Below are 14,655 nucleotides of genomic sequence, written 5' to 3' on the forward strand. Positions count from 1 at the left end.
GTATATGGTCATATAGCACAAGGTCTTCCTTGGCATCTCTGTTAACTCTGGGAAGACAGTTCCTCATGGCGGTTGTGTAAGTGTGTCACTACTTTGTTTATATAGCGCCCTTCATGACCTCAGAATGATCCAAAGTGCTTCACAGCTAATGCAGAACTTCTGAAGTGTAACCATTGTTGTAACGTAGGAAGTGGAGTAGCCATTTTGTACACAGCAAGCTCCCAGAAGCAGAAGTATGGTAATGATCAGGTAATCTGTTTTTTGTGATGTTGATTGGGGGATTTTTAAAAATTCTTTCACAGGATGTGGTCCCATTGCCCGTCCCTAATTGCCCTTGAGAAGGTGGTGGTGAACTGCCGCCTTGAATTGCTGCAGTCCATGAGGCATAGGTACACCCACAGTGCTGTTAGGGAGGGAGTTCCAGGATTTTGTGCCAGCGACAGTAAAGGAACGGTGATATATTTCCAAGTCAGGATGGTGAGTGGCTTGGAGAGGAACTTGCAGGTGGTGGTGTTCCCATGCACCTGCTGCCCTTGTCCTTCCAGGTGGTAGAGTCCACGGATTTGGAAGGTTCTGTTGAAGGAGCCTTGGTGAGTTGCTGCAGTGCATCTTGTAAATGGTACACACCGTTGCTACTGTGTGCTGGTGGTGGAGGGATTAAATGTTGAAGGTGGTAGATGGGGTGCTGAATAGTGCTGGAAAATAGACAACATTCATATATAAAATTAACAATAAGTCTGGACCTTTTTCCCAAAGCTCTGAAACTCACTACCTCTACACTCTTTAAGAAGGAGTTCTTGACCAAACCATATATCAACCCTTCCTAATTGCTCCTTGTCCAGCTCAGTGCCCATCTGCTTTTTGCCTGTGGTAAATCCATTGAGCTGTTTTTCAATATGAAAGGCACTGGGGCCGATTTTGACATTTTCGCTGAGGTGTAAAACTGGCGTTGCACATTGCTCAACCATGAAGAAACTACCTGGTTTTCATTTTGTGTGCAGTCTGCAACAACCTGCTCTGCCGGTATTAGGCCCAGTCGGCAAGCTGGAAAATTACCCCAGTGAATAAATATAAGTCGCTGGTGATAGTATTTTTATTTCATTTGAGAAATGTTTCAATTGAATCAGCCTTAACAGCTTTTTGGGTACTGAGTTCCAGATATCCCAGATATTCAGTCAGATTCCTACCTTGTTAGTCATTGTGCTGCTTTCATTTGTTTGTTTTGAGCTTGTCCACTCTGCGAGCCAATAATCAATGGCCACCATGACAGAATGTTTTAACAACTTGGAGATAATCAGCAAAAATAGCAGAAGGAACCCTCCAGAGGTCAGATATCTCCAGAAAGCTCGCCAAGGCATTTTTGTCCGAAGCCGCATTACTGTTGACATGTTATCTTCATCATCATCTTCTTCATCCTCCTCTGCACACCAGGACATGAAATAAAGAAGAAAATCATTTATTTTGGCTGAAATTACATCAATATCTTCGCCGTGAGTACAAATGATCTACTTCTCACTGTACATTACTTTGAAGTTATAACTATATAGCAATAAATGAGCACTCTGGAAATGTTAAGCAATGCAAACAGCTAGAGATCATTTGATAACAGTTCACATGTGTTATGTTCCCTATATGGCAGTGGAGAAAGAGAAGGAGAATTTTATAAAGGTTTGATCAACATACATACAATCACACACAATAATCTCTTCAAAAACTAATGATCTTATGTGCTGTCACATCTTCTACATAAAAACCTGGGAATAGGAGGTTGTTCAGTCACTTGAGCAAAAGCAAAATAATATAAATGCTGGAAATCTGCAATAAAAACAGAGAATGCTGGAAATACTCAGTAGGTCAGGCAGCATCTGTGGGGAAAGAAACAGGGTTAACGTTGAGGTTGGTGAACTTTTTTCAGAATTGGAAGAAGTTAGAGCTGTTACAAGTTTTAAGCAAGCATAGAGGCAGGGAAAGGATTAAATAATTGTGCAAGGCAAAAGCAGTTGGAATGGGACAAGCAAAGAAACAAATGATGGGTCCAGAGGAGATGTAAAAGGGGATAGTAGGATATTAACAATAGCTGCTGTGCAAAAGAAAAAATTGGGGAAGAGGTTACATTCAGAAATTGTTGAACTCAATGTTGAGTCCAGCAGGCTGTAGAATACCTAATTGTGAGGTGAGATGCTGTTACTCAAGCTTACATTGAGTTTCACTGGAACAATATAGGAGACTGAGAACAGATATGCCAGACTGGGAATGGGGTAGACAATTAAAATGACAGATCACAGGAAGCTCACGATCATGCTTGCAGACCGAACAGAGATGTTCTGCAAAGTGGTGACCTAGTCTGCACTTGGTCCCAATGTAGAATAGCCCGCACTGTGAACAGTGAATATAAAGAAGTACAAAAGTAAATTACTGTTTTGCCTGCAAGAAGCGTTTGGGGCCCCACATGGCAGGAGGGAGGAGGTAAAGGGGCAGGTGCCGCATCTCCTATCCTTGCATGAAAAGGTGCTGTAGGAAAGAGCAGGGGTGCTCGGGGTGATTGTAGAGTGGCCTAGGGTGTGACATCCCTTCGGAATGCTGAAAAGGAGGGAAAGATATGTTTCAGGTTGGCCTCATGCTGGAGCTGATGAAAATGGTGGAGGGTGATCCGTTGAATACATAGGTTGGTGGGGTGGAAGGTGAGGACAAGGGGAGCTCTATCATGGATCTGGAAAGGAGGGGAAGGGGTCAGAAATGGGATGGACACGGTGCTAGTGCCCTGGTGAAGGGGAATCCTCGGTGGAGGGATAAGAAAGACGTATCAGAAGTGCTGGTATGGAAGGTTGCATCATTTGAATAGATGCAGCAGAGATAGAGAAACTGGAAGAAAAGAATAGACTCCTTACAGGAAGTGGGGTGGGAGGAAATGTAATCAAGTTAGCTATGACTGTAAGTGAACTTATAGTGAATATTGGTCAATAGCCTATCCCCAGAAATGGGGACAGAGAAGTAGAGGAAGGGAAAGGAAGAGTCAAAGATGGACTGTCTGTAGGTAAGGGAGTGATGGAAATTGGAAGAGAAGTTGATCAAATTTTCCAATTCAGGGCAATAGCAGGGAATGACACTGATACAGTCATCAATGCATTGGAAAAAGAGGTGATAGAAAGGGCCAGAGTAGGACTGCAACAACAGATGTTCCACATATCTCACTAAAAGGCAGGCAACGCTAGTATCCACATGGGTTCCCAAAGCCTCTCACTTGGAAGAAGTGTATGGAGATAAAGGAGACATTTTTCAACATTAGAACAAGTTCAGCCAGGTTGAGGAGGGAGGTGATGGATGGGAACTGGATGAAGCAGCGAATTCTCATCCTGGTGAGGGATGGAGGTATGGAGGGATTGAACAACCATGGTGGAGACAAGACAGTTAGGAACAGGAAATTGAAAACTGTTAAAATGGCAGAGGTCGTCAGAAGAAGCATGGGAAGAGACTGGACAAGGGGAGAAAAACTAGATTTGAGATACAAAGAACTCAGTTCCTCGGTGCAAGAACAGGCTGAAATGTTAGGTCGACTGAGACAGTCCTGTTTTTGGATCTTGGGAAGGAGGTAAAGCCAGTCTATGTGGGGTTTGGGGAACTATAATGTTGGAGGCTATGGAAGAACAATCTCCAGAGAGATGAGGTTAGTGAAAGTCTAGGAAATAGTCTAGGTTTGAGGTTCTGTGTTGGTAGGTGATCTACCCTTGGCCTGGACAAGATATCCACCCATTACACAGGGGAGTGGACATGTTGGAGGGTTTCCTTATGGTCGACTCCTGGGCCTAGCTAAAATTTCTATGTATAGGCCTAGGATGCATAGAGTCTACTTAGGGGAATGTGTCTGTTTTGAGACCTTGTACACACCGAAATTGTCCAGGAAAGAGGTCATGCAGCACCCTCCGGTGTTCTTGAGACCTTCTCTAACCAGTGGTCGTTACAGGATGTAAACTGCATCATAGATGAGAAGGACAGGATTGTTATTCTTTTCTAAGCTTCTCTTAGATTGCGAAGGTGTTTTTGTGAACATGTTTTATTAGTTGTGTCCTGGCCTTGAAAAGGTTAAGGGTACTCAGTGATGTTGTTGGTCAAATGGCACTAGAGCTACAGCCATCCTCCTCTTTCAAATAGACCTGGATCAAAAGGGAGTGGCACTATGCAGCAATGAGTAACTAAGTGAGGCCAAAACTCCAACCTTCATCCTCATCATCCATTTGGGCTTTGGCTTCTCGAGAATACATTGCTCTTCGTAAGGTTTTTCTTTCCAGAATTGTCTGGCTTTCACCTTCAGTCTCCTGGAAAAACATAGAGAAACACTTTGATTGAGTTTAGCTGAATTAGTTAACATTAATTGTTTTAAGAAGTGTCATGAAAATATAATAATTTTCATAATATTATTGTAATTTATTGTAAAGATAGGTTAATTGTGGGGTTTGGATTAGTTTCTCTGTGTGTAGGTATGTGTGCGTGAGGGTTTTAATGAATTACAGACAGCCGGTCTGGGTGCTTTGATGTATCAGAAGGGAAACTAGGTTTGAAATGCTGAAAACATAAACATGGCTGAAGTTTTAGAATGTGAGGTGTGAAGAACATTTGCATTTTTGGATAAACCAGAGTCATGAGTTTCAAAGAGACGGTAAGGTGTTACACCTAACCAACAGAGGCTAAGCCAAACAGTGTGTTTATGTTTCCCAAAGATTACTGATAATATGAGTACTATGAAAGATTTATATTATGAAAAAAGTAAAGTTGCAAAGGCATATTGGAACAACGGGATTTACATTAAAAAGGGAGAAACCTGTATAAAGGAGATGAGGTTATGTGTTAGAAAAAGGAATTCTAAGATCTAACAAGTGTGAAAAGCCTCCAGCCTCTATGTACCAAGCTGCTGTCTCCAGGAACCAAAGCTAAGAGAATTTACTTTGAATATCACTGTCCAGGGTATTATGTGTTTTGCCTGGGTCTGTTGAAATCTATGTTGTTTTACTGTTGCCTCAATAGAAGAGTAACTGGGAGCTAGATTAATTAGGGGACTTGGGAGTTATCATAGTAGTAATTTATAGATCTTTGCATGTGCTTAAAATCGTTTCTTTTATTAATAAACATTTAATTTAGTTTTGTAAAAAAAAACTAAGACTCGGTGGACTTATTATCACTGAATTCAAGGCACACATCTCAAAATAAAAATATAAATTGCAGAACAGTTGTGGCAGTTTCAAGTTTCCCTCTGGGATTTGAGCAGCTCAGCATTTACCATCCGCTGTGCCATAACAGAAGGCAGGTTTCACACTAAGTCAACACTGCCATAATTTAAAGAGCACTGGTATTTTATGGTTGTAAATTCCTGTGCTCTCACATTTTAATTACTCCACAACATTTTCCCAGCTGCTTTCTTGCGAGTTGCCCACTAGGCTGGCGAGCAGCTCCTGTAGGTTCATAGGTTCACATCTTACTTTTTCAAATTCCTGATCCTGTCGGTTCATAAGAGTTTTCCATTGTTCATACAATTCTACATCATGGTTCTGAAAGTCCTTCAGTGTGCCTTCCCGTATGATGGTGCCATCTTTCATAGCAATTATCTGAAAAGTTGAAGGATAGCCAGTTTCTTAGCCATGCCGAGTCTCAGAAAATCCTTACTTGTTCTTTAACAGTCCTAACAGTTCTGTAACATAACATAATGGGCCAAATTGCCTCTTTCTGCGTTGTACCGTTCTACAATTTTATTATTCTAACAAGAGATATTTGTATTGTGTGGCATAAACATATGCCATGAGGGGGATAACATGCAATGGGACAATCAATTACCCCTTCACTATGGCATACTGTGCTTTGGGCTTCATGTGCTCCTAACTATCCAAAGACAGTAAATACCATATTTATCATGTTCAGGCTAAAACTAGTCATCAGATTTATTTGTAAGTAACATGCAACATAGAAGCAAAGAGATACTTCAAGCAACAAATAGTACAATGCTTGACTTACACAATAAAGAAACTGTTTTGAAACAAGAACAGTCTTTTCAGAGAAGGTTCACTAGACTGATTCCTGGGATGGAACTGTTGTCTCATGAGGAGAGGTTGACGAGGTTGGGACTATACTTATTGGAGTTTAGAAGGAGAGGTGAACTTATTGAAACATATAAGATTCTGAGGGGACTTGACAGAGTTGAATCTAGAACTGGGGACAGAGTTTAAAAATAATGGGTCTCCAATTTAAGATGGAGATGAAGAAGGATTCCTTCTCTCAGAGGGTCATTTGCCTTTGGAATTCTGTTGCCCAGACAGCAGCGAAGGCTGGGTCACTGAATATATTCAATGCTGAGTTAGACAGATCTTTGATCTAAAAGGGAGCCATGGGTTATGGGGGGCCAGGCAGGAAATTGGAGTTAAGCGCACAATCAGATCAGCCATGATCTTATTGAATGGCGGAGCAGGCTCAATGGGCTGAATGGCCTACTCCTGCTCCCATTCTTTATAAACTTATGATCTATCAAGAGGTCTTGACTAAGTCTCTGATGTAATATTACATTTGATTCGATTTCTTGAGCCCTAACTATCTCTTGTAGAAAGCAGGGAACCTGGTACCTCAAGCCTGCTAATTAAGTGTATATCTGTGTTCACTTTGTTTTAACACTATGTTTATTTCAAGTTGAAATTAATTCTTCTCAATATCAGGCAAATATTACAAGAAAGATCACTAAAACAAGTAGGTAAGGTTTGAACTGTCATCATTTGACCATTTAATGGTCTTTTTGCTTTTGACCTCTAGCAGAAATTGAATTCATTTCTTCACTTCTCACATTCTTGCCGATGCTTTTAAACAACGTACAACCTGACTTTCATTGGAACTAAACTCTATTGACCACTAAAGATAAAGGATTAGATTTTGACATTGTGCAATAGTATAAATCAGGTGATTTCAAGTTGGCAGCCCTGGTACATCTCTCCTAATTTGTATTTGCATTAATGTCCAATTCAGTTACAGAGATAGATTGGAGAAGCTGGGATTGTTCGCCTGAGAGGAGAGGAAGTTGAGAGGCGATTTGATAGAGGTGTTCAAAACCATGAGGTGTCAAGACAGAGCAGATAGTAGATTGGCAGAAGGATCGACAATAGAGGATAAAGGTTTAAGGTGACTGGCAAAAGAACCAAAGGCAACATGGGGAAAAAACCTTTTTATGCAGCAAGTGCTTAGGATGTTGAATGCACTACCTGAGAGTGTGATGGGGGCAGATTCAATTCATGGCTTTCAAAAGGGAATTAGATATGTATATGAAAAGAATGATTTTGGGGGAGATGGCGGTGTCACTGGACTAGTAATCCAGAGGCTCAGGATAATGCTCTGGAGACATGGGTTCAAATCCCACCACAGTACCTGGTGGAATTTAATTTTAATTAATAAAATCTGGAATATAAAGCAATGGTGATCATGAAACTATCAACGATAGTCATAAAAACCCACCTGGTTCACTAATGTACTTTAGGGAGGGAAATCTGCCATCTGATCTGGCCTACATGTGACTCCAGCAGTGGTTGACTCTTCACTGCCCCCTGAAATGGCCTAGCAAGCCACTCAGTTCAAGTGCAATTAGGGATGGGAAACAAATCACTGGCCTTGTCAGTGATACTCACACCCCATGAAAAAAAAAGAGAAAAGAATTGAAGTGCTAGGGGAAATGGTTTGGGAGTGAGACAAGCTAGATTGCTTTTACAGAAAGTCAATGTGGGTCTGATGAGCCCATGTGGCCTCCTTTTGTACTGTAACCATTGTATGATTCTGTAAAATGAGCTGTCAACTCGTTATCACTCATTGCAGCATTTTACGCTGCTGTGCAAAGTCAAGATGTATTCTGAAACCTCAGCTGCAAGATGCTCTGGCCTGATTTGGTCATTCTTACTTACCCAATCAGCATGTGTCAGATACTGCAGCTTATGTGTCACCAGAGCTATGGTTCGCTTGTCTTCACGAAGAAATTTGAGGATTCCTTCCTGCATTAGGTGATCACTCAGGTGAATATCTAGTGCAGAGAATGGATCATCCTGGTGTGGGAGTGGGAGGTGGAGAAAACAGTGGAAATTTTTGCTTTTATATAAATAAACAAACGCTTTCATCATGGAGTATATATTTCCCTGCATTTGCTAAAGTTAATCAAAAGGTTGATATCATTATAAAATAGGAACCTATTTACTGGGCTGCACTTATATCCAAGGTTGCCAATGCCAATTGGATGTATTCCAAGAGGTTTCATCACAGGACTCTAATTGCCCCAAACCACACTCTTGCCATTGGTCACCTAACATGTCTATCTCATGGCAGCCATCCTATACCAATTACCTAATAGAGTGACTATCAGTCAAAGAGCCTCTTTAATCTATCTCCAATTATTCCTCTGATTTTTCTCCCATGTTTCTCACTGTACTGTCTGGGAGAGTAATCCTTATTTTCTCCAGGCTACTGGAGAAAATGGGAGGGTTGATGACCCCAATTATATCTTTAGTTTCAGAGATAAGAACTGCAGTCTGGAACAAAACATGCTATGGCCCCATCTGGAACACAGGAACAGGAAGAAGTCAGTCAGCCCCCCCGCCCCCCTCCGAGCTCTGTACCTGAAGTCCATTTGAACCTTTGGTCCATTTCCCTTGATAACTTTACCTAAGAAAATTCTATTGATTTCAGTCTGGAAAGCTTGAATTGTCCTCTCATCAACAGACTTTTGATGGCGAGAGTTCCAGATCTCCACTAATCTTTGGGTGAAAAGGTCCTTCCTGATTTCACTCCTTAATAGCCTCTTAAGATTGTGCCTCCTTGTTCTGGATTCTCCCACCAGAACCAATAGCTTCTCCGCATCAACCCTAAGGGCAGAATTTTGCGCTTGTTGGGCAGGCTCAGCAGAGGTGAGTGGGAGCTGTCGGAAAGCTGATCGCCGCTCGCAATTGGGGCCGGATCGCAATTTCACACTGGCGGAAGTTCCGCCAAGCGTGAAACACAAGCAACAGCGCTGAGGAGTAGGTGGGATGGGGGTTGAGCGTGAACTTCGTGCATGCACGTGAGTGCGCAGTTTTGGTCCTTTTACTTGAGGAAGGATGTAGTTGCATTGGAGGCATTCAGAGGAGGTTCACTCGATTGATTCCAGAGATGCTGGGCTTGTCTTATGAGGAGAGATTGAGCAGTTTAGGCCTGTACTCACTAGAGTTTAGAAGGATGAGAGGAGATCTAATTAAGGTATATAAGATGCTAAAGGGGATAGACAAAGTAGACGTGGAGCAGATGTTTCCCCTTCTGGGGCATTCTAGAATGAGAGGCCATAGTTTTAAGCTAAGAGGTGGTAGATTTAAATCAGGGATGAGGAGGAATTACTTTTCTCAAAGGGTTGTGAATCTGTGGAATTCACTGCCTCAGAGTGCAGTGGATGCCGGGACGCTGAATAAATTTGAGGAGATAGATGGATTTTTAATTAGTAATGGGTTGAAAGGTTATGGGGAGAGGGCGGGAAATTGGAGTTGAGGGCGGGAAATTGGAGTTGAGGCCAAAATGAGATCAGCCATGATCGTAATGAATGGCAGGGCAGGCTCGAGGGGCTGAATTGCCTACTCCTGCTCCTAGTTCTTTTGTTCTTATTTAAGAATCTCCCTGAGGCACTGAAATGAAGAATTTTCAAAAAAAAATAAAGGTATGAAAAAACGTAATAAAACATTTTTATTTGTTTTAGGAAACTTCACCCTGCCCGTGGATGAGGTTTCCTAAAAAGTGCAAAGGCCGCTTGGCCTTATCACCTGGATGGGCGGCGCAAAATGTCAGTCAATTGAGACTTTAATGGCCTTAACCGGCCTTTTAATTGTTGGCGGGCGCGCTGCTGATTACTGCACGGACCCGCCAACCGAAGTATCGCACGACTGCGCGTTGGTGTCTGGACACTCGCCTGACGTCAATGCACATCATTTTACGCTCAAGCGTGCATCTGCCCGCCAAGGTGAAAACTTTGCCCTAAGGGTGGGATTTTCCGGTCTTTCCCACCGGCGGGATCTTCTGGTCCCGCCAAAGTAAATGGATGGCTCGACACATCCGCCACATTGGGACCAACGTTTAGCGGGGGAATGGGTGGTGGGTTGGAGGGGAGGTGGCGGGGGCTGGGGAGGCTGGAATTTTCCAGCCTCCAGGAACTTTTTATCAATTTAAACACCTCAACTAGATCACCTCTCAATCATCTAAGCACAAGGGAATACAAACCAAATATGTGCAACCTATGCTCAGAACTTAACCCTTTTAGCTTCAGCACTTTTTTTTGGTCTATCTTTATCTATTGCCGAAGTCCTGTTCCTTAGTTAATTCAGGACCTCCAGGGCTTTGTGTTGCTTTTAAGCATGTTGTTGTGTGCTGTCCAAAGATAAACACAGCATTGAAACATTGCAATTTTGGCGCTTCTTTGCTAACTAAGGATCAAATAGCATTTTCAAAAGCTGGTTATGCAGTTATTATACATAGCTAGTTTCTGTAACAAGATACCACATTAAACAGTGAAGGACTGTCACAAAAAAATATTATAAGTTCATTAGCCTCTCTAGCATTTCCAAAACCAATTGTGAAACATTCAGGGCAATCTTCCATTTGTCAGCAAAGCCCGCAATTATAATATTCCCAGACTTTCCAAAGACAATGATAAGTTGGCCACCGCACTTAAGTTTTTGTTGAGCCAGAGAGAGGTGGGAACAGTTAAATGCGTGATAGCGACTGCTAGAAAAAGCAATTAGAAACATATTTTGTTCCCAATATTGTTGAGAGTTATATTGAGAAGAATGACAGCTGAAGTCCAAACAACAGGTGAAATATCCCATTAACCACGGAGGAACAGGGCCCAGTCTAAAAGGAGGACTTAACTTCACTGGCAGGATCCTAATGCCTTACCCATTAGAAACAACACTGCTGGCAAACTATCTGACAGCCTATTGTGGAATTTTGGGAAAAAGACAACACTAACCAATCTGTTTAATTTTCACCAGATCAACAAAGAAGCTGAAAAAGACTCAAAGCAGATAAACATCCAATATAAGGCATAATTGCTTACCAGGAACACAGTACTTGTGTTTTGATACAAGGCTCGGGCTACACAGATTCTCTGTTTCTGACCTCCACTCAGGTTAATCCCCTATATAAGCAAAAAGATCACATTATTAATAGAAGCATTTTTTTGATGTAGAATCTTTAAAAAAATCTCCATGTATTGCATTACAAAATGCTTTTTCTCCATACTCGTAGAATTGTTGAAATTAGACTAATTGTCTTGATTCAATAAGCATAATTGATGGACTATACCAAATGGAAAACTAAAAAGGATTGAGGTGATTTGGTAATTAGAGGGAAATTCTAAAACAGGAATGGGATCGTGTATTTTAAGATTATACTTAGGAACAGCACCAGGTGTCCATTCTCCAGTAAAACTGCAACATGTAAAAGCCAGAAGCTCTATCTCAATGGTCAGATCACAGTGATAGTGATATGACCAAAAGCCTTACAGAGGAGATACAACAAACAAAACAATAGCAGAAGCTACCACATAATCACAATGTCTGTAATCCAAGCAGTCAGTTACCAGCAACCTTGTTCCTGCCCACCCTTACACAGTCTTGCCATTACAGGCTAATTACTTGTCGTTGTAATTATAAAAAAAGTGGAACTCTAACCACATCAATCTAGAAACTGTAGTGGATAAATCCATCCCACTTATACAGAATAGGATGACCCTGTCTGATCATTCCTATCCGTTTTTTTCAGTCCACTACCCTTTATTGAAATTTCAGATTTACAAATCTGATGTATCCAGTAGGATTGTGTGACGAACTTTTCAAATGCTTTCCCCTGATCTCTTCAAAAACTGCATAAGGTTCCACACTTGGATTATTTTCTAGAATGAATTACTCATTCAATACAATGTCCAAGTATCGTAATTCATTTAAAGGCAGCTCTGCCTCCATGAGAATAAAATGCACCTTTGGTGGTAGCGCAGAACAGGGCAGTCATGAACTGGCAGCCAGTTTTACGCCCCGCTTAATATGCGTCAATGAATGCTACTGAAAATGAGTTTCACTTCAATGCTGTCTTGATATAAATTCAGGATTACAAGTACAAAAGCATTTGCTTTTTGCTTTACTCCTTTCACAACCTGAAGCAAATTTGTGAATGGAATGATGTGGCAAAGGTAATACATTTCCCAGTGTTTACCCTCTCTCCAATCTCGGTTTGGTCTCCAAATGGTAACAGATCAATATCAGGCTGAAGGGAGCAGGCATCAATGACAGCTTTGTACCTGAGAGGGTGAAAAATGAAGATGTGAGTACAACAGAATGCTACAGTCTAAATTAAAGTAATTCTCCAACAGTGCTTACAATAGTTGAAGGAGTGTATGGCATAAATTTTGGGGGCTTTACAAACATCAGTTTTGGGTAGCTAAAATGAGCATTACAAACTAGGTAAGAGCAAAACAGAAAGGCAAGATGTTAATAAAGAGGGATTCATGAATTTTGTTTCAATTTAGCTAGAAGATGTTATGTTAAAGACTTTTAATTGACATGTTGGACAGAAATATCTTGGAAATGTTCAATGTTTTAGATGGGACAAGCTTCAAATCCAATCAAACCGCTGAGAAACCTACAAGCTGTTCCGAGATCAGTAAGTTATGAGGTACATTTTGCAGGTAAGTGTTACTGCACAAAGCTTCGCAAACCAGGAGCATATTATCAGGAATCGAGTAGGAGGGTCAGTGCACTTCACATGATGCCCCATCCATAAAGCTTTATGACAGCAGGCATCCATCTCTTAACTTTGTTCCAAAGTGTAATGAAGAATCAATGTATACATGTGCACACAAATCCACACAAGGCAACCTGGACACATGGGATACAGTTGTAAATCAGAAGGCATTTTTCAATCAAAGGGGAATGAAAATTTGGAGCTCCCACCCCCTGTGGATGTTGGGGCCAATTAAAATTTTCAAGCCTGAGATTGATAGGTCTTTGTTAGTCAAGGGCATCAAAGGATATGGAACAAAGGCAAAGCAAGCACAAGGTTTTATTTCTAGAGGGATAGAACTGAAAATTGTGGAAGTTATGCGAAGCCTGTATCAAACCTTGGTTGGACTACATCTATAGCGCTGCATGCAGTTGTGGTCACCATATTACAAAAAGGGTATAGAGGCACTGGAGGGAGTGCAGAGAATATTTACAAGGATGATACCAGAAATGCATGGGCATATTTATGAGGAAAGGATTGACAGGCTGGGTCTCTTCTTTTAAAGAAAGAAGGCTGAGGGGTGACCTAATAGAGATCTTTAAAATTACGAAAGGTTTTGATAGAGTGAATACAGAGAGAATGTTTTCACTTGTGAGGAAGAGCATAACTAGAGGCCATCGATATAAGATAGTCACCAAGAAATCCAACAGGAAATTCAGAAGAAACTTCTTTACCCAAGGAGTGACGAGAATGTGGAACTCGCTGCCACAGGGAGTGGTTGAAGTGAATAGTATAGATACATTTAAGGGGAAGCGAGACAAACAAATGATGGAGAAGGGAATAGATGGTTATGATGGCAGATTTAGATGGGGAAAGATGTGAGGAGGCTCGGGTGGAGCATAAGCACCAGCATAGACTGGTTGGGCCAAATGGCCTGATTCTGTGCACATATCTGATGTAATTCTGCTAAACAAGGGGAGATGGTGGCATTGTGGTAATGCCACTGGACTAGTAATCCAGAGGCCCAGGCTAATGCTCTGGGGACATGGGTTCAAACCCCACCATGGCAGCTGGTAGAATTTAAATGTAATTAATTAAGCTGGAATATAAATGCTCAATGACAACTATCACTGATTATCATAAAAGCCCATCTGATTCACTAATCCCCTACAGGGAAAGAAATCTGCCATTTTTGCCCAGACTGGCCCTGATGTGACTCATAAAGGCCCTCTCGAATGGCCTAGCAAATCTCTCAGTTCAAGGGCAACAAATGCCCACACCGTGTAGCTGGCTTAGGAGGAACAAAAATGTGATTTTGGACTTCAGGGTTAGAAATTTGTCTTGGATGGAGGCACAAAGCAGCAGTATCTGATTTGTCGCTTGTTATATGCAGTCAGAGATACTCAGTCAAGGGAAGCAAATATCAGGCGCTGCTTATGAAAGGCATCCCATCCAATATCGCCTGTTTTGCGCCACTGACAAATATGATTTTCTACCCATAGCTCCCAAAGCTCTCCACCACTAGGGTTTTCATTATACAGTATCATATGTTGTAGACTAAGCGATAGAAATTGATAACTAAACATTGACAACAACTCCATTAACATTGTGATTGGTAATATAGTGGGAAGTGAACCAGATGAAACTCATTTATTTTTCATCTAGAAACTCTTATGTTCTTGTAAAAGGAGTTCCACTGTTCCTGATCAAGAGGCAGCTGGTACTGTACTTCATGGGCCAAGAATGCTTGTATATTTGACATACCTAACTTGTCATTCTCTCATTGCCTTCTAAGGGCCAACACAACAAACCCCAAACAATGGGGTACAATGAGGTTAAAATGTCCCCTGTATTTTTAACTTTTATTTCTTACAATTCTTTTCCATTTAATCCCTCTCTTTATTTTTCTTCCTG

General features: G+C 41.4%; 1 protein-coding gene across 4 annotated transcripts in view; it reads right to left on the minus strand.

Annotated features, from left to right (window-relative positions):
- The window catches only part of LOC144687452 (ATP-binding cassette sub-family C member 9-like), a 216,029-nt gene that overhangs the window by 74,529 nt on the left and 126,845 nt on the right, over nucleotides 1-14,655 (minus strand). For all 4 annotated transcript variants that reach the window (XM_078553609.1, XM_078553607.1, XM_078553610.1 and 1 more), the window contains 6 exons: nucleotides 12,235-12,319; nucleotides 11,081-11,161; nucleotides 7,920-8,057; nucleotides 5,472-5,597; nucleotides 4,214-4,313; nucleotides 1,188-1,420 (listed from right to left, as the gene is read on the minus strand). In XM_078553609.1, the coding sequence (XP_078409735.1) occupies nucleotides 1,188-1,420; nucleotides 4,214-4,313; nucleotides 5,472-5,597; nucleotides 7,920-8,057; nucleotides 11,081-11,161; nucleotides 12,235-12,319 (763 nt within the window). The remainder of the gene's footprint in view (nucleotides 1-1,187; nucleotides 1,421-4,213; nucleotides 4,314-5,471; nucleotides 5,598-7,919; nucleotides 8,058-11,080; nucleotides 11,162-12,234; nucleotides 12,320-14,655) is intronic.

This window comes from Cetorhinus maximus, chromosome 12 (assembly GCF_964194155.1).
Source record: "Cetorhinus maximus chromosome 12, sCetMax3.hap1.1, whole genome shotgun sequence".
Classification (NCBI taxonomy): domain Eukaryota; kingdom Metazoa; phylum Chordata; class Chondrichthyes; order Lamniformes; family Cetorhinidae; genus Cetorhinus; species Cetorhinus maximus.